This window comes from Alternaria viburni, assembly GCF_023758015.1.
Source record: "Alternaria viburni strain BMP 2772 chromosome Unknown scaffold_3, whole genome shotgun sequence".
NCBI classification, from domain to species: domain Eukaryota; kingdom Fungi; phylum Ascomycota; class Dothideomycetes; order Pleosporales; family Pleosporaceae; genus Alternaria; species Alternaria viburni.
The window spans coordinates 1,210,153-1,233,084 of NW_026055772.1; the positions used below are offsets into that span (position 1 = coordinate 1,210,153).

Genomic DNA, 22,932 nt, shown 5'->3' on the forward strand with positions numbered 1-22,932 from the left:
ATGTAAACTCCAAACAAGTGGATGTGTGAATGCATTCGATTGCTCTATATGTTCATGATCTATTCCTCAATGCATTCCATAATCTCCCTCCGCAGCAATGGTCCTCTGGCATTCAGCGAAAATAGCAGCCTGCCTGGCTACATCAGCCAGTCGCCCAACGACTTGCTTGTTACCATCCAGGAAACCGTATAACGCATACGGTATGTCCACCTCGTTGCAAAACTCCTGCACCAACTTTTGGGTCTGCCTCAGATTGTGCCGAGGGATTCTCGGATACAGGTGGTGGATAGCCTGGAACTGCAGGCCACCATGGAAGAAATCCAACCATTGCGGGCAGTCAACATCCATCGTCGTACGAAGCATCTTCTGCGCAAAGGATTCATGGATACCCAAATCTGCCGTACTCATAGCGAAATGAGACAGCGTGATCTGCACGTGGAGCGGCGACGTAACGGCGTGGGCAATCAAGACGAACCAGAAGCGGCTCCAGTTGTCGGGTATGGTCTTGTACACGACTCCATAGCCGAACCAAGTCCAGTAGAACGACATGCCCACCATCTCGAAATATCGGTGCCACCAAGCTGGTCCTTTCTTGGGACCCTTTCCAAGGAGCAAATACATCCAGGACAGTCTGTAAAGATTGAAACGCGCTACCATCATGATCGGGTAATATGTGTAGTGCTGTAGCGGGATCATGACCTTTGCGAATGCATCGTAGTCCATAGCCCACTCGTAAAAGGTTGTGGTTAGACTCTCCATGAACCGATGGGTGATGGCGAAGAAAGGGATGTATTGGATATCAGGATCGTGTTCGGGGTGGTTCGTAACGAGATGATGAACGTTGTGGCTGTATTTCCACCAACAAGCACTCAAACCGCCCAGGTAGGAGGCGATGAACATTGCGATGGTCGAGTCAGTCGTGAAGTCATGAGTGATGCCCATGTGTCCAGCATCGTGGACAGTGAAAGTGAGCTGGTGCCAAAAGCACGCAAGTGGTACGGCACTGGTGATGTACCACCCCTTCGTCAGCAGGAATATGAAAGCGGCCAAGAAAGACCCATAGCGTAGGCATTCGATGCCGTAAGCAGTGTAATTGCAGTCGTAGAGGCCTTCTTGCTTTATGCGCACTTGCAAGTCGCGGTATTTTTGAGTGATCCGATCTTGAGTGGCAGGGTCCAGAGACGGGTATTTGGCCTTGTCGAAATCCAGCTCTTCTTGAGTCCGCCTGTCAAGCACTGTCATCTTCGGAGTGACCCTGTCATCCAGCTCGACCGATGAGACGCTTGAGTTCGAGGAAGCCCTGGTGACATTGGCTCCGTTGCGTTTGCGGGCCGAAGCAGACGGCCGATCTGCTGGTTCGAAGAGCGGGCTGCTGTCTGCCGAAGAGGCTGAGCTAACAGTCTCCTGTTCTGAAGAGGAGCATGATTCCATGTACTCCTCCTCTGAGAGTCTATCCAGCTCTTCCTGTGTCCGGAACTTCCCTCCCTGTATCGGCGGCAGGAAGTTGGTCCATCGTCCTTCGATACGGCCGACTTGGTAGCGATTCATGAGCTCGAGCGTCTGCGCAGAGTGGAATCTGGGTGCAAAAGTCAGCATTAAGCTTTCCTGGGCACCACGGGACATCATACCGAGTGACTTCGTCTGTGGCATCTCGTCCCACCATGTGCGCGATGGCCTTGTCACCGCCTGGGTGATAGGGCAGCCATGCGTCCACCTTCAAGACCTTGCCGTCTACGATGACAATTGAGCGTCCATTGGCGATCTGGGCCTCGATCTCTCTTCGACTGAAGACTCTCGACTTCCTGTCTGCCTGGGCGGCCATGTTGCGGTACGGTGTGGTACACGAAGAGTGCACAAACGAGTGTCCAGGTGCGGGCTCAATTGACGAACGGAATTCAATGTACAGACAGTCAGACCACAGCTTCGCGGCGTCTCAGAAGGAGCTAGGCGTTGCGGTGAGCTGCGCCGGAGCCAGCCAGTGGAACAGGAGATCATGAGCTGATAAACTTCCGAAGCTTGCCCGCCAGGACCCTGCACGCCCCCACGTTCCTCGCCACCCCAGAGCCGCATCCAGCAACGACCTCACATGTCAAGCTGAGAGCGTGTGTAGCCCTGCAGCGCCGCATATGTAAGTAATAGGTCACCAGAATCTACACGTGAGCTTCGAGAAATTTCAAAGTCTTGGAGAGCATAAATGCGGCAGGTGCCCACTTGAGCTTGCTGTTGCGCGCTTTCTGTCGGCAAACTCCGACACTCCATCACCTTCTACTTCGTGACCTTTCGCTGCCAAGTGACATTTGCTGACTTCCACTCTCAATTTCATCCTTTCTCAGAACAAATCACATCACCCAAGGCGTCCCCCAGAATTCGCGATTCCAATCATGACCCGAGATATCAAGGACTTAGCGAAAGAGTGGCTGGAGCTCGACGAGGACAAATCAACGACAGATGAGATCTACAAGTTGTTGGTGGATGGCGATACCAATGAGCTCGAAAAGCGACTTCGACATCGTATTGCCTTCGGAACAGCTGGACTCAGGGGGCCCATGCAGGGCGGCTTCGCCTGCATGAACTCTCTGACAGTGATTCAAGCCTCCCAAGGACTAGCAGCGTACCTGCTGAAAACCGAGAAGAACGTTGAGAGAAGGGGTGTAGTCATTGGGCGAGATGCAAGGCACAACTCGGAAAAGTTCGCGAAACTCACCGCAGCTGCTTTTGTCGCAAAGGGCATCAAGGTGTGGTGGTATGAGGACCCGAGCCATACACCCATGGTTCCCTTTGGCGTGCGCGAACTCGACGCCGCTGCTGGCATCATGATTACTGCCAGTCATAACCCGGCTAAAGACAATGGATACAAGGTCTACTGGTCGAACGGGTGCCAGATCATCCCCCCACACGACAGCGGAATCGCCGAAGCTATCATGGAGAACCTCAAGCCTGTCACTTGGGACACGAGCGTGATAGAGTCTTCACTTCTGGTGGAAGGAAGTCTGGATCTGGTACAAGACAAGTACCACCAGGCCGTCCTGTGCGCTGCACAGCCCGATCATGTCAAGGTCAAGATGGACCCAGAGCTCAGATTCGTATACACGCCGATGCACGGTGTTGGACTTCCCGCGATGCAGCGATGCGCAGATACACTTGGTGTAGCCTCGCAGATGGCCGTGGTGGAGGCTCAAGCACAGCCAGACCCCGACTTTCCCACAGTAAAGTTCCCAAACCCTGAAGAGAAGGGTGCACTCGATCTGGCAATCGAAACGGCAGAGAAGTCCTCGATACGCCTGATTCTCGCCAGCGATCCCGATGCAGACCGACTTGCGGCAGCAGAGAAAGTAGGGGATAAATGGCATATCTTCAGCGGGAACCAACTCGGAGCGCTGCTCGGATCCTACCTCTTTGAACGCTACCCGGCGTCGAAACCGCGAGAAAAGCTTGCGATGCTGGCTTCTACTGTCAGCTCCAGAATGCTCGCAGCCTTAGCGAAGAAGGAAGGGTTCAAGTTTACCGAGACGTTGACTGGATTTAAGTGGCTCGGAAACGTAGCGCGACAACTCGATAGCGAGGGCTACGATGTCGTATACGCCTTTGAGGAAGCCTTGGGATACATGATCCCCCAAACAGTACACGACAAGGACTCTATCAGCGCAGCCGCAGTCTTCCTAACCGCGGCATCACATTGGTCCACCCAAGGCCTTACACCATATGCCAAGCTACAACAACTTTACCAATACCTTGGCTACTTCGAAGACGCAAACACATACCTCGTCTCCCCATCGCCATCCGTGACGACATCGGTGTTCACAGCCATCCGCGCACTGGGCAGCCCCCACCCAACGTCGATTGGCTCCCGTAAGATCGCGCGTTGGCGAGACCTGACCCTGGGCTATGACTCAAAGAGCAAGGACCACAAACCCGATCTACCGGTTGATGTCACTAGCCAGATGATCACCTGTGAGCTAGATGATGGCGCCGTATTTACAGTCAGAGGCAGCGGGACGGAACCGAAGATTAAGCTTTACATTGAGTGCCAGGGGAAGAGCAGTGAGGAGGCAAAGAAGGGCGCTAATGAGATTTTGGAGGATCTGCTGAGGGAGTGGTTTAAGCCTGAGGAGAATGGGTTGAGACTGGCTTAGGGCGGGAGGTGTTTTGACTTACAGGTACCGCTACTGTTACCACAGTTTGAGGTAATAGAGTATTCTCAAAACAACACAAGTATCTCAACGAGTGCTGAATTGATCGTGCGGTTGTTTAACGATTGTATGCTAGCAAGCACCATGTTCATGATTAGATGCTCTTACACGTATTGAGGAATTCATCATCATCGTCGTCTTCCCAACTTAACGTCGCTCCACAGCAGACTCACCTTCACCTAAAATCTGCGGGCTAAACCCTATCCTCCACGACCAACAGCACTTCTCTCACCTCACCTACCTTTACCCATCCACCTACCAACCTACCACCCAGCTCCCTTCTACTCAGTAATCCCCCCTCCATCTACAACAGCCCTCCTCCCCATCTACATCCACCACCCCACCCACGAAATGGCCACCCTATCAACATCACCCATCTCCCTCCTCTGGGTCTCCTGGACAGACATGGACAAACTCGTCGATGTCGAAACCTACGGCTTACCCCAAATCACCAAATGGACAAAGGCCCAAGTCAAATCCCAATTCGCCTCCAAAGACCTCGCGCCAATGTGCTGTCCCCACCTCCGCGCTCCCCGCATCCCAGAAGCTATTGTCGAAATCAATAATTCGCGGAATAACAACGTGGCGATGCAATACTACATGGCAAACAATAGGTTCTGGCTTGCGCACCGTATGTTATTGCAGGCGCAGTTTCAGTCGGCGGTAAGGTTTACGACGGATGAGTGTTATTATTTGCTGGAGGAAGGGGAGGCGGTTGTGGAGGTTAATGGTAGGCCGTTGACGGGCGTGGAGAAGGGAATGTTGGATGTTGAGCCGGGGGAGGTGGATATGAGGTATGTGTCGACTTGAATGCAAGGAATTTATGTGGGGGACGTACTGACTTTGGAAGTGAGTTGCAGCCGACGGAGATGAAGATGCATATCGGGGTGGCGATGAGGATTCCGCCGTATACAGTGCATTGCTTCAAGGTGAGGGCGGATTCGCTGGTTACGGCGGGGTGTATCGTGCCGAGGGGAAGGGAGGAGTAGGGCAGATGGGCTGGGCAGATGGGCTTTGGAGAGATGGTTTGGATGGTAGACTTGGACGTGGATGTTTAACGAGGACAGGCGGATAAGCACGACTAGATGGCCAGATGAAGTTTTGAGAATGACTGTGGATGGAGGATTTGGATGGAAAACGCGGATGACTAGATGCCAAATCTGGCTGGTGGTCTACCTGATTCGAAGGACCTTGACGTCAACTTCTTGACGTTGGATGCATGAGGCGAAACATGCAATCCAAGTACTATACCCAAAAGATAATCGATGGTACTGTTACACGATGAAGATGTACATGTGCATGCCAATCTTGGAAGAAACCATCATGACACCCACCCAACAGCGAGAATAGTGGGTGGGTGCGTAAGCGCTTCGCGGCCTCGACGTTTAGCATGTGAGATAGGCAAGTGGTGGTTGCACCCTACTCATCACAGGATGGGACGAGCGCTCGGCAGATAGTTGTATCTCCCAATCTTGAAACTCATATCCTCGACTAGCGCCCGCCTTCCCGATCGAGACCCTGTCAGATGCAGCGCAGACGCAGCGCTGACGACAACTAGTCACATACGGTTCTGCCTTGTACGGATGGGTCCATGGCGAGGCTGATGTCTGGGTCGAAACTTGTCGCCATGCGCAAGTCTCCATGGTCGGGCCTGTTGGACGTGCAGATGCAATGCAGCATGCGCGACAGTCCTCCGTGAGTACTGGCCAATGAGGAGCATGTCTAGTCGATTAGGAAGGCGCCATGTATAGTGTTGTTGCTGCCTTGACAAATGGGAGTTGAGCATGTAGAGCTGGCAAGAGCGCAGAAGAATCGCTTTTTCCCAGAAGTATCAGGGCTATGATGGAGGGTTTACTTTTTACCCTTCGCCGGCCGCACATGGCGTTTATAGCGTCGCTGGATTCGACGGCTGGGTAGCAAACGGCCAGGGTGTTCGGCCGGATGTCAGCTAAGCAGGGGAGGCGGAGGAATGCGTGCCCTCGGCCAATCACGTGGGCGTCGTTGTATCGATAGGCCTGTCCCGCGCGTACCCAGACTCCGGGGAAGTGTCTGAGGCAGCCGTGACTAAACCGCTGCGGGCGGCGTGCATGCGTGCTAAACAGTCACGGCCCAAAAGTATCCACGGCCTCTTTCCCCTCGTGTGCCCACCAGTTCTGTCGCGTCCGTCGCGTCCTCACAGCTGCGCCCTGCCCGTCTATAAAGACCCGTCGCTCCTCCCCTCGACGTCGCCTGGTTTTCGCAGTCTGCTCGCACATCCTTCGGTACGCCCTCGGCCCCACCAGAATTTCCCTTGGAAACGTGCTAACGGGATGAAAGCTTCAACAGGAACCGCGACATGTCTCTCTCCTAGACTATTCGCGTCCTATGCGGGATGCGCTGCCATCAACACCAATGGCGGGGTTCGGCGACCCAAATACTCATGTCACGCGACAAAGCCATGGTGCGCCGTCGCAACCAACGCCCTCGAGACGATCGCTGCCAGACGGGCCATGCAACTATCGCGACGCGCACATAGGACAGTGTGGATGTGACCAATTTTGGGACAAGCTCAGTGCCGAGCTGCACGATGAGAGCGCCGACCATCGGCCTAGCAGCGAGCGCTCCACGTGGTGTGTTTGCGGGCACCATGCCTGCTTCCATCTGAGGGCGTCGCGTGCGCCAGAGAGGCAGGCGCTGTCGATGAATCTCCCGCTGCCACCACTCTATGCGACAGGTGAAGAGCCGCGCCAATTGCAGGCAAACGCGCAATGCGACACGGGTGCTGCGATGCGACAGCTGGGGGACAACCTTCTGTCTGAAGGGGGTCAAGCCATATACAATGCGCGCATACATCAGCACTCCAGTCCTAGCCAGCGCCCCCAGCGACAGCCCTCTGAGACCAACTCGTTTGGTCGCTTGCTACAAAGTCAGGACACTCCATCACAAACCAGCACCAGCGGCCTTCCTGGACTTCCCTCCGTGTGCTTGCTATCTCATGAACGGCGCCCAGTAGCTAACAGCGAAGCTAGGTATGGCGTGAATCAGTCGCGCCAGACGGTGGCAGGTCTTGGTCTATCTATGATGAACTTGGAGAGCATGGCTCAGCTTAACCGTCAACAGTCGCCTACATCCACTATACCCGACGACATCAACATCGCCCATACCCCGCGAAAGCTACCCCACGAGCCCGTCGTCTCCCCAGGCAGGGCGAACATCACCAGCCCATCGCGCGGCATCCTCGAGCAGGTACTTGAGTTCAATCGTAACTTCCAGCCCGACGAGCCTGGCGATACCATACCCAACACCTACAACCCCGAGGAATACGTACAAAGCGCTACCGAGGTGGCTACTCCAAGCGTTGGGAACACTCCAGATCTGAGCGCTGCTGATCGGGCTGTACAGGACGGGAAGGACATGATTGACGCAATGAAGCGCATCACCTCGGAGATCCAACAGCAATCGACTAGCTCACCTGAGCGGCAGACATATGGCACCGTTCCCACCCAGCTCTTGCCGAAGAACGCTACTGCAGGACCACAGGAACAGCTGCAAACCCTCCTCCAATCGGCTCCACCACAAGGTCTCCAGAAGCTTGTCTCCTACCTTGCCCCTCTCCATAATCTGCTGAACTCAATACCCAATGTAGCCAAAACCATGCAGGAACTTGGTAGCCGCCTAGACTTGCTGGAGAATGGATCTTTCAACTACGTTCAGCCGGAAGATCTTAACAACACCTTGGAGATGTACGAGGGTAGGCTAATCGACGTGGAGCATCGCATGGATGAGCATGAACGCATGCATGAAGCTATGGACGAGCAAAGTAGCACCAGCTCCTTTAGCCGAGGGCGCATCGACAACGCCACCACGTCGTTTGGCTCCAATCACTCTGTTGATTCCAGCACTTCCTCCGCCCTTATCCTCGCGGCCATGGACCGCAAAGATACCGAGATGGAGCTCGATAACATCAAAGAGCGATTGGACGTACTTGAAGCTGCGGCGCCGCCCACATCCTTGCAACCTTGGGAAGTGGAAGTTGTCCTACTACCATGGGGTCCGGACTTGAAAGGCATCTGGTTCTCGCCTGATGAACCCATGCATGACATAGCGAAGACGACAACCCAGAACTCTGAAGAGTGGACCCAAGCTCATACCTTGAAGACTATAAAGAGCCTGCCATTCCTGGGGCGAGACTCAGATTCAAGCCCATACCCTGGTGCTCGCAACTCGGTCAGAGGATCTATACCTAGCCAGGCCGATAACGGTTGGAGTAGCCAAGACATCAGTAACTGGGCCTCAGGATCTACCGATGACTGGCTGTTTCCGAAAGCCTGTGGTAGCAACAATCTGGTCTACAAGCGCCTCCAAAGCAGAGGTTTTGTCCGGGACGTTACGTTCAAAGGTTCCAGCGCCAAAGATATTCAAGAAGCCTTGTCACATGCATTTTCTGATGTCTTCGATTACCTGCAGTACGACGACAGCGACGAAAACCCTATGATCTCTGCCTACCCAGGTCTTCGAGCGCCCTACATACCACTTCGAAAAGTACTCAAGGAGTCGCGACTACGTTTTCTTACGCCCGCCGAGATGTCCAGCAGTGCGCTCTGGAATGCTCAGTTTCTCTCAGCCGGTGTCATGATGAGAGTTTCCGGTGGAAAGAAAAGGCTTTACGTCACCGTCCGCGAAGCCTATACCCAACAAGTTGATCGCAATGAGTTCGTTGTCATGGAACAGTCATGGCCTGAGCTGCGCCAATTACCTCGCTATCAACCCGACCAAGACTCGCAGATGGAGGGCAACGACGAACAGTGCCAAGCGCATGTCCCTGAAGCGGATGCAAAAGAAGCATGTTGGCAGTTCGTCGAGACATACGATGCTCCGCCTGCTAGTGTGCATTCGTCCTTCGGAAGCAATCAGTCCGTCCAGCTCTCCATGCGCCCTGCTGGTCGAAATTGGCGACGGTCAATCACTCCCAACTCGATACTGAAGAACAAGCAACCCCAGCCCATCTCTCCACTAAGCGAGAATCATCCGCAACGTCCACTCTACTATCGCAACCGAACGGTATCTGCTTCAGTTGTCGATACCGTCACACCTCGTCAATCGAAACGCCGCTTCAACCCATCTATCGTTGAGCAATCCTCTGCCCCACAGCCGATCTCACGTGCACCCAGCCTACCATCCGTGAGGCTGAAGCGCCGTCGCGTAACGAACTCCTCTTCCCCACGACCCGAGGAAGCACACGTCACGATATGGAACGCAACCCCTCGGCAATCACGAGAGCCGCCTTCGCCTTTCTACTCCTCCCAACCTGCACTACCACGCTCGAACTCAGACGTCATGAGCAGACCGAGCCAGCGGTCCGTCGCCATAGCAGGTAAATCAACGCCTTTCGCCTACGCGACACCGCACTCAGGACCCTTCCCGGCTGGCCCTGGTTTCAACGCGTACAACAACGGCGGCGATACCGAACCAGACGATGACGACGACGCTCACGATAACGATGACGGGGAAAAGAGCTGGCGTGGCGTCACCGATGACGACAACGACCATGACAACGATAGCGCTTCAAGCTCAGTCCTAGACGCCGAAACGGGTGCGCAAGAGGGAGCTAGTTTTTCGGGCGATGACAGCGGGTTTGGCAGTGACAACGGGGAGGATAGTGATGCGCCGTCGGAAGACGAGGGGGAAGTGTATGCGCAGCGTCAACATGGTGAAGAGGACGAAGATGAAGATGACGAGGATGTTTTTGACTCCTTGCTTAGTATCATCGAGGCTTGATGTATACGGGTCGTCTCATACTCTAGGGTATATAGATGATTTGGACGTCCACATGGCGCCGCACTCCGAGAGCATGGAAATCTGGATATCAACTTCAAGCCAGGAGCACTTGAAGAGAAGTACACACACATATCAGCATAGGCGTTCTAAGGCAGGGAGATCTTGTACTATATTGCTTCCATCGTACTTGCAGCGTCTTGTTCTCCTTTTCGGAACCTTGTTCTTTCGGTTCATGGTTAGCAGGGTGTGTCTTTGTATACTACTAAAATTGGTCGTTGGGGTATGGTTATACGGTTAGCATAGTGGCGGTGGTTGTCTACACCTCTTCTCTCTACCCCTGAGGCGGTTGAGCTGGAAAATGAACATCTTAGATTTATTTCTGGTGCGTCAGTCACTTGCGCGTGGGAGCGGTGTCGATGACTTGTTTCTTGTTGGCTATCGCACGGGCGGTAAGTCAATCTACTGGCCTGTGGTACGAGTGAACGACTACACGTTTCGCACCATCTCGCTCGATGTATGCTTGCTTCGTCCGGCCCACCGCTAAGATCAAGCAGCGCCAGAACCAATCGTGATGCCAAAGGCCTCTTCCAAGACGGCATTCGGATCCCGTACGTCAAAGTAACCGATCCACACACCCTTCCCTTCTTCACCACCAAGAGCCAATCCATGGACAGCCTCCACGAGCCTTTCGCGAGTAGTATCGACGTCGAACCATCTCAACGCATGTTTCATCAAGCATACCCTTTTGAGGCCCGGAAGAAATACTCGCATGTGGGGTAGAGATTTAGGCCTTCTGCTGCCGCTGATTGTGAACGTATACTGTTCGCTGACGGATATAGTGGTGATGGCGCGGCGTTGATGGAGTGTGGTGTCTTCGGTGAAAAGTTGAAGTGCATCCACTGAGGTGAAGTGGAAAATGTTGGACTTGAACTGGAGGAGCGCGGTTTCCTGGTAGATTTGACGACAGGCCTGTGTGATGGTCAGGATTTGAGGCACACGCCGCTTCTCCCTAGTCTCCCTGGCTTCTTTGAGTTCTTTTTCCCTGCATTCAATGCGTTCTTTCTCATCGGCTTCGTTGAGGTATCTCCCATTGATCATGCGAGGGCCCATATATAGGCTCTTTCTCGGGGGATACGATTCGAGCGAGGTGGTGAGACTGAGCGTCAGTGTGAGCCCATCGTATAATCCTAAGGTGTCGGGGCGTTTGTGGTGCATTACGACGATGGTGTATCCTCCAAGCACGTGAGCAAAGATCCTATTGCGAAGCTCGCCAGGGAGACGGAGGAGCGGGGATTGGATTGAGTTGCGAGCGGTGCTAAGCGTGTTAGGGTCAAAGTCGATATTGTAATATGGGTCGAGCTCCGCGTCTTACATTTGTGATACCTTAGCGGATGGCTCAGCATTGATCGACGCCATGTTTTCGATAGATCTGCGCGTCATAGGTTGCGGGTGCAATGGAGGGTGTGAGGACTAAGGAAATATAAGTTAAGAGGCAGAAGGGAAGTGGCAAACAAACACAAGTCAGTGCGGGGATTGATGCGGTGTGTGACCGCGTGTTTGGTTAGCATGGTGTTACAGTCTTCTACCTGAGTTTATCGACGAGCATTCACGTACACAGACGTACACAGGTAACCTAGAAGTTGCATGGGTATCAAGAGATCCAAATTGCCTAATCCATCACTAGGTACCGTTGCAAGTTCTTGAGTAAAAGAAGCGCTAGACACCTGCCGTATCTATTTGATCTATTTGTAGTACGATATGAATGAAATGGTAGAAGGTTAGAACTTCGTTTGTCTCACCAGACGTTACTGCGAACGTGTTGCGCACCAATTATGGTGATACCACAGTGACGTCATGACATGTGAATGTGACAGCTGCATATGCTGGGCAACCTCTCAATTCCACGAGACGTCACTTATGGTAATAGAAACGCGTGTATATTAGAAAACAATGTTGTTTCATCTGGTTCCAAAGCAACCGTCCTTACTTATCTACATACCTACCTAGCATTATCCTTGTTACTCATTTCCGCTAGACATCCGATATGCAGTCTGTTCTCCACAAGGTCATCGGCCCTAAAGAGGTGCACCCAGAGAACCTCGAAGGTCGCGTCGCAGTAGTCACTGGCGGTGCTCTTGGAATTGGGTACGATCACTCCCTTCCTTTACACCAGATCTTCGCTGATGTTGTTGAAGATATGAAGTCAGCCGCGCGCTCGCCCTCGCAGGCGTGAAAGTCATCATGGTGAACCGCAAAGAAGAGCAAGGCGCCGATGCCATCTCAAGCATCAAGAAAGAGAAGGCCGACGCGCAGGTCGAATGGAAACACTGCGACATGGGCAGCCTCAAGGAAGTCAAAGAAGTCTTCTCCGAACTGCGCAACTCGCTCGACCGTCTCGACTTCCTCGTTCTTTCCGCCGGTATCAACACGAACTTTTACGGGGAAGACGCGGATGGAATCGACCGTCACTTCGGAGTGAACTTCCTCGGTCACTTTTACGTGTGCAACCAACTCTGGCCACTGCTCAGAAAGACGGGTAAGACGGGCACGAAGCCTGCGCCTAGGGTCGTCTTTGAGTCGAGTGAGATGCATCGTACTGCGCCGTCTGATGTACACTTCGCAAGCATGGATGAGATCAACGATAGCTCGATGGACCCCACGCGGTTGTATGGACGCACAAAGCTGGCCATGATTCTGTTCGCGAAGTATGGCCTGCGGGACCGCGTCATCAAACCTAATGGGGATAATGTATACGCTCTCTCCGTACACCCAGGCGCAGTCAACACGGCTATGCAGCAGCAGTGGAAGGACGCATACCCCGGTATTACTGGCAAGCTGTTGTCGAACGCTATGCTCTTTGCTGGCAGAGATGTGGAGCAGGGTTCGTACAGCGCGCTTTGGTGCTGTACGGCTGATGATGTTGAGGAGAAAGATATGAATGGGTTCTACTTCAACGACCCGGTAAGTTGTCTTTGGCTCTTGGTGAACATTCCACGTTGAACTTCGTGACTGACATGCGATGCAGGGCCAACCAGGCAAAGAGACATCTCAGGCTAGCGATGAGAACCTTGGTGCTGCGCTCTGGGATCTGAGCGAGCGGATCATCAAAGACAAACTTGGCCAAGATGCGCTAGTCGACTGGAGTGCGAAGGAGTAAGATCGTGCTCAGGTACAATGTGGGCAGGTTCAATTACGTCTAATCTCGTGCGTAATGCGTGACAGATTATCATTATGGGCGTGTAGAAAACATATCCTACAAAAGCTTACAACATCATGAGAATGGTACATGGTATAATAACAATGACTCCACCATCCTAAGGAACATAAGGCCAAACCCCGCGTTGATGAGTTATGATCCGCTGCGACCTTCCAAGTTCCCGTGAAGACATATAACGACGTAGACCTTGACAAGATGGAGACTCCCTAACCGCATCATCATCGAGCAGCTCTGGATGCTCGTCGACGACCATAAACACCGCCTCCCGCAGATCCGTCGCATGCTCCGGAAGGTCTTCGTAAACCCACAAGATGGCGTCAATCATCTCGGGATTGGGATGGTAGTATTCCGCTGCTTCCTGGAACCTCTTCGTACATAGCGCCTGTAGGTCGGGTACTAGGTACTTGTCTGCGACTTCCCAGAGTTGGAGGTGTAGCAACATGTGGCGGGGTGTTGGGGTGTGATAGAGCGCTCGGCCTGAACCCTTTGGCATGGCTTGAAGTATCCGCTGTCGTTTCTGGGCAATCTGACCTGATTGTAGGTCTGGTGATGTTTGAGGCTTCCGTTTCCGCGAGGAAGATGAAGATATAGCGCCGACGGCTGGTGATGCTTCTCCGTGGGGCAAGCGAGAACTGCCATCATTCTTGTGGGGGTCGTGTTGATCGTTCCCCTCGCAACTGGCATACAGGCTACTACCATAACTTCTGATCCATGTCAGATCCTTTGTGCGCGCATCGATCTTCCAGGAAGTGGCATCGTAGTCGCCCTCGTGAAGAAACTCAATCATGAGACTGACCATAGCAGGTTCGTCGTCATGAAGCGTTATGGTGCCTTCGGAAGCCTCCTTCCCAAATTCTATTGCGCGCCGAAAGTATTCAGAGTAGGGAGTAATGATGTCTAGATCGACAGTATAGCTATCAGCCCCGCAGGCTATAGTGAAGTTGGACTTCATGGCTCTGGAGTGTAGTCGTCTGGTGTAGGGGTTGAGGCTTGGGTAGGTGCGAATGGGCGAAGGTGGATTGGCAGTGATTGTTGGTAAAGTGGATAAATCTGGTTCTTGCTAGAGTGTTCATGTGCGTCAACAGGCGATGGCAGACAAATAGAGTATTCACTCTGTCGCTGACCACGTGAGCCGGTTGCCTTGGGATTTGACATGAACTCACGATGTGGCCACCTTGGATGAGAGAGGCCGCACATCGTGAGATCGAGTTTGCGATGCGGCCCTGAGCCAAAGGCCTGGGATATTTTCTGGGTTTTGCAGTTTCTGAGCCCCAACCCCGTGCAAAACGTCGTCCAGCTGCCGAGAAGCGACAAGAGGTGTGTTTCTCTCATAGATCATGAGGTATGGACGTTGAAGGAAAAGAGACGTGTGTAGCTACGAGTCTTTGCAAGGAGTCGAGCATCCAATGAAGTCGTGTAGACTGGATATATGCTCGCTGGCTAGAGAGAGAGAGTGCTTGGGAGCAATCACTTGGTCTTGTAATCTTTGCGTGTACCTCGACCTGATTGGAAGAGATGACTCTAACGTAGGACCTAGGTTTCAGCACCCAAGACCGAAAATCCCGGCAGGGGGAGGTCGTATTGACCAGCATGGCGTGGGTACGACATACTTCGTGCAGACAGCCTAAACATGCAACGAGGATGACCCGATAAGGCCGCAGCTGTGGTGTTCCGTGGCAGGTGGCACGGCCCGATCGGCTAGTAACGCGAGCATGTCCGAGAACGAGAAGACGTTCCGAAGGCACGGCGCGGTGGGGGCGCAGGGTCGTAAATGCTGTGTAAGACCGTCCGGTGGTGGGCTAGTGACCGGTGAGTAACCCCACCTCCGCTCCATGCAGTAGGCTACAGTATGCAGCCCTGTCGTGTTCGCCGCTAGGGCTGCAGCTTCGCCACACAGTTGCCACCGTCAGATTGGGGTCCGGATGACGATTCCGCGAGACGAATGGCTCAGCTTGAGCGTATTCTTGCAAGACTCCAGCTAAATTTTCGGGCCTTCTCCGTGGTTGGATTTTGCTGCCGCGCCTTTCTAAGCGCAATGACAGCCTTTTTATGCTCCAATTGATTCCTGTTCCGTTCCAGTATTGCTGACTCGTCGGCACCCATATCCAATATGATTGTGATGAAGTCTACTTGATTGTGTGCGACGGCATGATCTAACACGGAAGCAGGCTCGGTGTCTTTGGCGTTAATATCAGCGCCGAATACGAGGAGAATGCGAGCTAGATTGACATAGCCACGCTGCGCTGCGAGGTGAAGGGGAGCGCGTTGATGGTCCCCCAGAATGTTTACGAGGGTGGCAGGCTCTGGGTGCTGTTCCAACATCGAATGAATTTCTGCGACGAGGGCGGGGTCATCTTTGCACTGCACCACTTTGCGGTGGAAGACTTTCCAGTCTTCCTCTGGCTTTGAGATGCCGAAGGTTTGTTTAGAAAGAATGCTTTCGTCGTCGTCGGATTGTGTAAGAAGAGCGCTCGAAGAGGACGAGGAGACAGAGAAACGCGGTGGTGATGTCGGATTGGACGCTCTGCGGAGGTGTGCTGGATCTGAGATAGTGTCCGTATTTGAGAACCATCGATCAAGCGAGACGAGGTCATCTTGAGCTGGCCGATGCTCTTTGCTGTCATACGCTATGGGTTGCTGTCTAAGCGTCAGCACCATCTCTTCTGCTATACATTCCACGTATACTTACTGGTACTGAGCTCTCGGAAACGCGGCGAATATAGGAGCTGACTTCACTAGCATGGCGTTAGAGATGTGTTAGTCTGAGGAAGAACCGTACGAACAGATATGAGCAGGCTCCGGTGACAAGGACGATATCTCCGAGGTATCGTCGAATGTCATCTACCGCGAATTCGATATCCTTGGCTACTGCGTCCATTCTTCGTTTCACAGAGGCCTTGTCGAGAAAGGTCTCCGCACTTTTGCTTTGAAGTCCCAAATCCGCTATCTTGCGTTTGATCTCTCTAAGACGATCGCGACATAGTGCGATCTTCTCACGCACCAAGATTGACGGCTCGCTATTGCCATCGGGCTCAGCTTGATGGTACTTCGAGTTGAGTAGGCGTACAACTCCATGCAACTCTGTTATCCTTTCGAGGAGTCGGTCGACCAAGTCGTCGATTTCCCGCACCGCTTCGATATAGTTCTTGCATGCTCGGACGAGGGCCAGCCCAACCGTTGCGATGGTAATTATGCTGGAGACCGGCTCGGCCATGGTTACTTGGGTGCCGTGTGTGGTGGCCAGGCCCGCTTTAAAGTGGATCGTTGGAGGAAGTCAGGAGCCAGGTTGTGGTGTTACACAAGGTTATCGTCTGATAAGTGCAGGCGAAAGCGCAACGATCGTTACGGATGCGGCATCGATTTCATTTGAAGAAGGCCTCTTGCCAGGCGGCTCAAAGATCAAGAAGGGGCTTAGCAGAACGCGTGCAGCCTGTTCATGACCGAGAATGAGGACAGGTAATGTGAGAGGCACACGTGTGAAGTGAGTTGACGTAAGTGTCAAGTATTCCATGCAAGGGTTGGCATTCGTCCGATGCGTCAACGGGCTGGGGCAACTCCACACGTACCTGGGGAAAGCGGCTGGCGGGGAAAGCTCGTCGGCCACACTATTACAGATCAAGTAGGCAGCCGCTTATGTGCCGTCCCTTTCTCACCACACCACATATCGACTAGCCGAGCGGGCTGTGGGGACAGCTCATACGCCGAGGAACTCGTCATTCGGAAGCTCATTCCGAATACCTGTGATTTCACGTAAACTGGTTCATCGTCTCGAACGGGGTCCCGAAAGGCAGAACAGACGTCCCCGCGGTGGCGCGTCCTAGCTAGGCGATTTCAAAGCATCCTGCTCGGCAGAGGGCTGAGGAGAGAACTAAGTGTCACCAATAAATCCAAGGTTGCAAGGTGATGCAAGGGCTGACCCTAATGCCAATTGCGGCTTGGTGGCGTCTGAAGGCACTTAGCGATGTATGCGTTCATTGGCCGAAGTCTCCCAAGACCCATGTCGCCTGAAAAAGGGCAGCGATGCATGCGAAAAGCATTGGCGAGGCAACCAATCCACTGAGAAGAGGGCGATCATCAGAACGTGGACTTATTGCTCAGCCACCCGTCTAGGAGCATTTGTAGGTAATATGGCGGTGGAGGACCCCGACAAGACATGCCGTATGCACGACCAGGCTCGCCCTTGGAAAGGCCTGTCAGCCTTATAGGACTCAGCCCGATGCGGCAGGCAAACATATATTGTGATGCTGGGGCGCGTTGTCGCACATTGATTACGGCCCCAAAGCGACATACTCTTGCTCAAAGCGCTGGCCACTATGACTGAACCCCTTCAGCAAGCAACAGCTTTCGGAAGCACAGTAGGGATCCAAACCCTTGCGACGAATCAACAGCGCTCAACAGGCGCAAGACAAAAGTATGCGCATGAGTCGATGTTTACAGAATGTGACTGACGTGGAATAGTATAGATAATCCGTTTCTGACGTTCGATGACACGATTCCCGACCTCAAGACTCAACGTACTGAGCTAGAAGAGTATGTGTGGGAATTTGCTTCATTAGCCGGTCTCAAAGACCGCTATGAGTTGCTTCGATTTGGTGCTCGTCTCGCTCGAGACAAGTATGAGACTATGAGAAAATACGCGGATGAGCTCACAGATTCGGAAAAGCTGTTGTTGGAGAAGGAAAAGGATGAGAGTACAGGCTTTTGGAAGCAGTCCAAATTTCTGCGCGCGACAATCATGACCGCAAGTCTTGCGGGTATGATCCAAGGATGGACGCAAAGCGCCAATAATGGCACTGCTCATGGCATGCCAGACGAATTTGGCCTCTGCTATCGCAGGGATATGAACTGTCCTTCATCCGATCTTTGGACGTTTGGGATGCTGAACGCCATTCCGCTGCTTTCCGCAGGCCTCTTCGGTACACTCCTTGCAGATCCGCTGCAGGAGAACTTCTTAGGGAGGCGAGGTAGTGTGATGCTGTCTTGTGGCATCACAATAGCCTCGACAATCGGTGCATCACTTACGCACAATGTAGGCTCACTTGCAGCTTGCCGAGCTATCAACGGAATAGCTCTGGGTGCAAAAGCGTCGATAGGTCAGTGCAAGCTCTCGTTCATGCTTGCGTCGATGAATCTAACACCTTGTAGTTCCAATATATGCGGCTGAAATATCACCGGAGCATATACGTGGCGCTGTTCTGGCGAACTGGCAGCTTGCTGATGCAGCCGGTACGTCCGCTCCCCTTGATATGGTGTAATCGCTGATCCGATAGGCATCTTTCTCGGGTTTCTGGCAAACTTGCTGGTCGTTGTTTATGTGGAGAAAGCGGAATCAGCATGGCGCATTCTTACGAACACTGTGCTCATCCCCACAGTGCCATTGCTGGTGATGATATACTTGATGCCGGAATCGCCACGATATTTGATGAAGCATGGAAAATACCCCAAAGCACTCGATGCCTTCGAACAGGTCCAGACCACACGTTTACTAGCAAGTCGGGATTTCATGTATGCGCATGCTCAGCTGGATTTCGAAAGCCGACTCTTAAAAGAGGAGACAAATGAGCTTGGCACCCTGGCCGATCGCGTAGATGTTAGCTTGCCGAGCTTTTCTGGAGAGCCATCTTCGCCATCGCCAAATCGCGCACGATTAGAAAGGGGTGCTGAACACGGAGCCGTATCGCCAGGTCGATTCGCGCTAGATCCCAATGTCGAGGGAACGAAGTTAGGGGCAACAGCGGTCCGGAACGATAGCCAGCACCAAGTCAGGTCGCAGCCCGAGCAAAACGAAAACAGCAACATTGAACTCGCGACATTGAATAGGAGGTGGAGTGACATCTCCAGCCTAAACTTCGAGGTTGGGGTGAAACGAACGAAGAAGAACAACCCGTATTCGTACAACATCGGTGTCAACGGCTACTACAAGCGTCTGAGGGAGTTATGGTCCAATAAGCGGTGTCGACGAGCATTGCTGTGCGCTTCCGTGTCCATGATCACCCAGACGCTGACAGGCGTCAATACGATCGCCTTCTTAGGTACGATAGTGTGGCCCAACGCCGGAACAAACAGTGATCGTACATCCGCGATAATAGGTCTGGCCTTTGGAGCAGCGAATTACATGTTCGGGCTTCCTGCTTATTGGTCCTCGGATCGATTGGGACGTTCCGTCATGCTTTTGCTCGGCCTGCCAAACATGGCATGGTCAATCCTAGTCTTTGCCTTCCTCTTCAAAATCACCGACACGTCCGTCCAGATACCATTGGTCAGCATCTTCGCGGTCATCTTCGTTGCCTTTTATGCCCCGACAGCCGGTACGTCTCCATTCTCGATCGCAGCAGAGGTCTTTCCTCTCGTATCGAGGGAGGCTGGCATGGCTGTTTCCGTCGCGGTCAACCTTCTGGGTGCTGGCGTATTGGTCCTAGTCTTCCCATTCCTGCAGGACAGCATTGGGCCAACAGCTGCATTCTCTATCTTCGCAGGCTTGAATATGGTGGCGTTTGTACTGGTGTATTTGTTCGTTCCAGAGACGAGGATGCGGACTTTAGAAGAGCTGCAGTATACGTTCGATTTACCAACGGGATGGCATGTCGCGTATCGTGTGGGGTACATACGACAGCATGTCTGGGCGAATTGGTGGAAGTACTTGACTCGCAAGGAGGTTCAGCCGCCGGTTCCGTTCTACGAATGGGCGCGAGTGACGTATAGAGAGATGGAAGGTGCCAGCTGAGTTGTGGACATCTTCAGTGGAGGCGGACCGCTGAAACGGCCCGGGGAGGTTTGAGCGCGACTGGACGCGATCCCCTTCCGCCAAGCAAATGACGTATCAAGGCTAGCGCGAAAGACCCCGACCACCAACCTTGGAAGTGCACGCCCGCATCTGGGGATTGAATCAGGAAGTCAAACACCGTCATCTATCACAATATAGTTCCGCAATTTTGTAGGCTCCAACATGATTCCTGTGTGTTGGTTGAGTTTTCCAGTCCGTATGTCTGTTCAAAGTGGGAGCTTCTATTACCTCTTGACGGTGAAGCTGCGCTGAGCGTTAGAGACGAGCGTTTGTCCGATTTTCTCTCAGTAATCGCCAAGATTCTTTACGCCTTCACCCTGATTGAAACGACTCATGGCTAGCGCCTTTACGAAATAAACGCGGCGCACGCGATAAGATCTATCCTCTACCTCCACAACTCACGACTACCCAGGTAACAACAACCTCGCGGTACGGCACCACCTGAAGCAATCACGATGACGAGTTCATTGGAGGAGATGTAAGTTAGCACGCTAAAGTCCTGTATCTTACTAACAAGATGCAGCACCTTGCGCAATATGACCGAGTCGCCTCTACTCCGACTGCCTGGCGAGCTGCGCAATCGTATCTACGAGTTAGCTGTTGGCGGAAACATCATCGTCGTAACAAAATCCTACACGCGACCGGGAAAAACGTCGGTCTGTCTCACTTCCGCTAATACTTCTGGACCGGACGCAAAAAGCGCCCAGGCGAGCATTCGTGCACCTGTATCGGGAATCTTTACCATCGGCCTCGTATGCCGCCAGCTGCACCGTGAAACAGCCCTCAGTCAGTACGCGAAGAACCTCTTCCACTTCGACAACATGTACCATGGCCGAGATTTTGTGGACAGCCTTAGTAGTGCACAGCGAGCGCTGCTCACGTCTATATCCGTCAACGTCGAGGATTACTTCAGGTCGGATTTTTCATGGAACTTTATATCAAGCACGTGGACGTGGAGGTCCGTTGTAGACACCGACACCGAAATATTCTTGCCCCAGCTAGAGAGTGTCTACATCAGTGCACAGGACCCGAAAGGCTCTTTTCTGGCGGCTGAGGAAGAGGTACTTCACACAGTTGGGCGAAAGCTGAAGATCGGTACATCACGCAAGGAAGGTGTCTCGCTTATAATTCTTAATGTGTTCCGAGGAACGGAGAACCGAGATCAAGCAAAGATGATCAAACTGAGTTGGAACGGTGAGGCGTTCGTCTGATTGGTGTTTCTTTTCTGGCCCGACATGGCGAGACCCAGTCGCTGCAGATAGGGTATGCATTACAGATGGTCATCGGTTTATCTCCTACATATGAAATGCCCTCGAGATAGCCAGGCTGACAATGGGATAACTCATGATTCGATCATGAGAACCATGCTTAATAATCTGTTCTCTGATGATCCCACGCTTCCCTTTCCATTCCACTTCCCATCCACCAGCACCTAGAGGCGTCTTCTCCTTCGACTTAAGCTTCTCTAGCTCTTCGAAAGTACTGGGAGAGGACGAATCAAACATTGCGTTAACAGCATGCCAGAAGAGGACATCGGAGTGACTCCATGGGATATCGTAGTCATCTTCGGCGTGTATCAGAGTAATATCATAGTTTCGCTGCTTGCTGTTGACGTTGACACTGTCCAGCCGGTGAATCAGTGCTGCAAGTTTCTCCTTGGATGGGAATTTGGTAATGATAAATCGGTTCAGCAGGTTCATAAGCGGTGGAAATATTGCGAGAGGGGAGAGCAGCGGAAGGGTGCGAGCAACCTTGTACGTCCTTGTAAGCGACTCCACATCGGCGAATGGGGCGACTAAGACGACTCCCGCTAGAACAACAGGAGTCGGCTGTGAAGCCAAGTAATGAGTGAGCGACAAAGCTACGGCAGTACCCATGGATTGGGCAAAGACCACAGTCCTCTCTGGTGGTATACCCGCAGTATCCGTTACGAACTTGAGCAAGGTAAGCGCATCAGTAAGAAGACCAGCTTCCGAAGGCCACCCAGAACTGGTACCGAAACCACGATAATCGATAGCCAGGACATGTACGTTAGTCGATGTCGCGCTCATCGCCCTGTAACTTTGTGGCCGCCACCCAGATCCCAGTGTGCCTGCTGCACCATGCAGATAGATAACTACTTGCGCAGTAGGATCTTTCAGTAAACGGAAGGAGATTCGGTCTTCGACATTCGCGCAGAGTCCGACTGGCTCCTCGCGGAGTTGGGTTTGATGTTGGCGGTATGTCTCCAGTGGCAGAACGTGCCAAGCATGTAGAGTCTCACCATCTGGCGTCTTGAGATGGAAGGGTGTGACTTGGTTGCGCAGGAAGCCCCATTGCTCGGGTACGTTGATATCCTGATTCCAGGTTCGGGTTACTCGGTGCAGGAAGATGACGTGATCCTGTAGAGTCGGGATCGTGAGTAGCAAGACGAAGCCGAGATAGAACCCGATGAGACCAATGAAGATTGAGAGAAGAAGCGTAAGCATGCTGGTGGCTATATACCTGGTCTATCTCGAGCTTGAATAGTCCAGTCGCGGCCAGGACGATTTGAGATTTGCAGTAGCGCTAACCGATGTGGGGTAAGTGGAGCATGATGAACAACGCCACATGTTCGGACGTGTGCAATTCTTCATGTCATATACACTTCTCCAATGCTAGAAAGTTCACAATGTTGGTGTTGAGGACGCGTTGCAGTTACGCGCAATTGTCGTGATTTTGGAGAATGACAAATTAGGCCTAGCTCAGGGTCATTGCATGTGCCGAGGTTTAGGCCAAGCACAAACCTCGCAAACGCGTCAACTCCGCGCCACGTCCTCTCTCGCGCTCTAAGTAAGGTGACTTCAGAAGCCCTACACTATACCTAGGCACTATGGTTGTGACAGCTTTCTGATACCTGCCATGCTATCTAACTCATGCCAAGACTGATATAAGATCAGAGGCATGTGTGGACAAACTCTCACGGACGCGCTGCGAATGGCTGGTATGGCAGTATCACTTCAGAC

At 52.8% G+C, this 22,932-nt stretch overlaps 11 protein-coding genes across 11 annotated transcripts; 6 read left to right on the forward strand and 5 right to left on the reverse strand.

The window, feature by feature from the left end:
- Positions 1-66: 66 nt before the first annotated feature.
- Positions 67-1,822, reverse strand: J4E79_002030 (uncharacterized protein; the record flags this gene model as incomplete). Its single annotated transcript, XM_049350933.1, has 2 exons — positions 67-1,576; positions 1,629-1,822. The coding sequence occupies 2 exons, from the start codon at positions 1,820-1,822 to the stop codon at positions 67-69; spliced, it is 1,704 nt and encodes a 567-aa protein (XP_049214772.1).
- A 559-nt stretch (positions 1,823-2,381) lies between these two features.
- J4E79_002031 (uncharacterized protein) lies at positions 2,382-4,133 on the forward strand (the record flags this gene model as incomplete). The annotated part of the gene is made up of 1 exon (XM_049350934.1): positions 2,382-4,133. The coding sequence occupies one exon, from the start codon at positions 2,382-2,384 to the stop codon at positions 4,131-4,133; it is 1,752 nt and encodes a 583-aa protein (XP_049214773.1).
- Positions 4,134-4,541: 408 nt separating this feature from the next.
- Positions 4,542-4,873, forward strand: J4E79_002032 (uncharacterized protein; the record flags this gene model as incomplete). The annotated part of the gene is made up of 2 exons (XM_049350935.1): positions 4,542-4,821; positions 4,842-4,873. 2 exons carry the CDS (start codon positions 4,542-4,544, stop codon positions 4,871-4,873), a joined length of 312 nt encoding a protein of 103 aa, XP_049214774.1.
- A 2,377-nt stretch (positions 4,874-7,250) lies between these two features.
- J4E79_002033 (uncharacterized protein) lies at positions 7,251-9,947 on the forward strand (the record flags this gene model as incomplete). Its single annotated transcript, XM_049350936.1, has 1 exon — positions 7,251-9,947. The coding sequence occupies one exon, from the start codon at positions 7,251-7,253 to the stop codon at positions 9,945-9,947; it is 2,697 nt and encodes an 898-aa protein (XP_049214775.1).
- A 546-nt stretch (positions 9,948-10,493) lies between these two features.
- On the reverse strand, positions 10,494-11,045 carry J4E79_002034 (uncharacterized protein; the record flags this gene model as incomplete). The annotated part of the gene is made up of 1 exon (XM_049350937.1): positions 10,494-11,045. One exon carries the CDS (start codon positions 11,043-11,045, stop codon positions 10,494-10,496), a length of 552 nt encoding a protein of 183 aa, XP_049214776.1.
- A 946-nt stretch (positions 11,046-11,991) lies between these two features.
- Positions 11,992-13,104, forward strand: J4E79_002035 (uncharacterized protein; the record flags this gene model as incomplete). Its single annotated transcript, XM_049350938.1, has 3 exons — positions 11,992-12,092; positions 12,143-12,908; positions 12,973-13,104. 3 exons carry the CDS (start codon positions 11,992-11,994, stop codon positions 13,102-13,104), a joined length of 999 nt encoding a protein of 332 aa, XP_049214777.1.
- A 192-nt stretch (positions 13,105-13,296) lies between these two features.
- Positions 13,297-14,116, reverse strand: J4E79_002036 (uncharacterized protein; the record flags this gene model as incomplete). Its single annotated transcript, XM_049350939.1, has 2 exons — positions 13,297-13,350; positions 13,376-14,116. 2 exons carry the CDS (start codon positions 14,114-14,116, stop codon positions 13,297-13,299), a joined length of 795 nt encoding a protein of 264 aa, XP_049214778.1.
- A 995-nt stretch (positions 14,117-15,111) lies between these two features.
- On the reverse strand, positions 15,112-16,378 carry J4E79_002037 (uncharacterized protein; the record flags this gene model as incomplete). Its single annotated transcript, XM_049350940.1, has 3 exons — positions 15,112-15,801; positions 15,854-15,899; positions 15,948-16,378. The coding sequence occupies 3 exons, from the start codon at positions 16,376-16,378 to the stop codon at positions 15,112-15,114; spliced, it is 1,167 nt and encodes a 388-aa protein (XP_049214779.1).
- A 1,099-nt stretch (positions 16,379-17,477) lies between these two features.
- On the forward strand, positions 17,478-19,888 carry J4E79_002038 (uncharacterized protein; the record flags this gene model as incomplete). Its single annotated transcript, XM_049350941.1, has 4 exons — positions 17,478-17,575; positions 17,623-17,918; positions 18,310-18,390; positions 18,435-19,888. The coding sequence occupies 4 exons, from the start codon at positions 17,478-17,480 to the stop codon at positions 19,886-19,888; spliced, it is 1,929 nt and encodes a 642-aa protein (XP_049214780.1).
- A 515-nt stretch (positions 19,889-20,403) lies between these two features.
- On the forward strand, positions 20,404-21,159 carry J4E79_002039 (uncharacterized protein; the record flags this gene model as incomplete). The annotated part of the gene is made up of 2 exons (XM_049350942.1): positions 20,404-20,426; positions 20,472-21,159. 2 exons carry the CDS (start codon positions 20,404-20,406, stop codon positions 21,157-21,159), a joined length of 711 nt encoding a protein of 236 aa, XP_049214781.1.
- An 84-nt stretch (positions 21,160-21,243) lies between these two features.
- J4E79_002040 (uncharacterized protein) lies at positions 21,244-22,416 on the reverse strand (the record flags this gene model as incomplete). Its single annotated transcript, XM_049350943.1, has 1 exon — positions 21,244-22,416. The coding sequence occupies one exon, from the start codon at positions 22,414-22,416 to the stop codon at positions 21,244-21,246; it is 1,173 nt and encodes a 390-aa protein (XP_049214782.1).
- Positions 22,417-22,932: the final 516 nt, after the last annotated feature.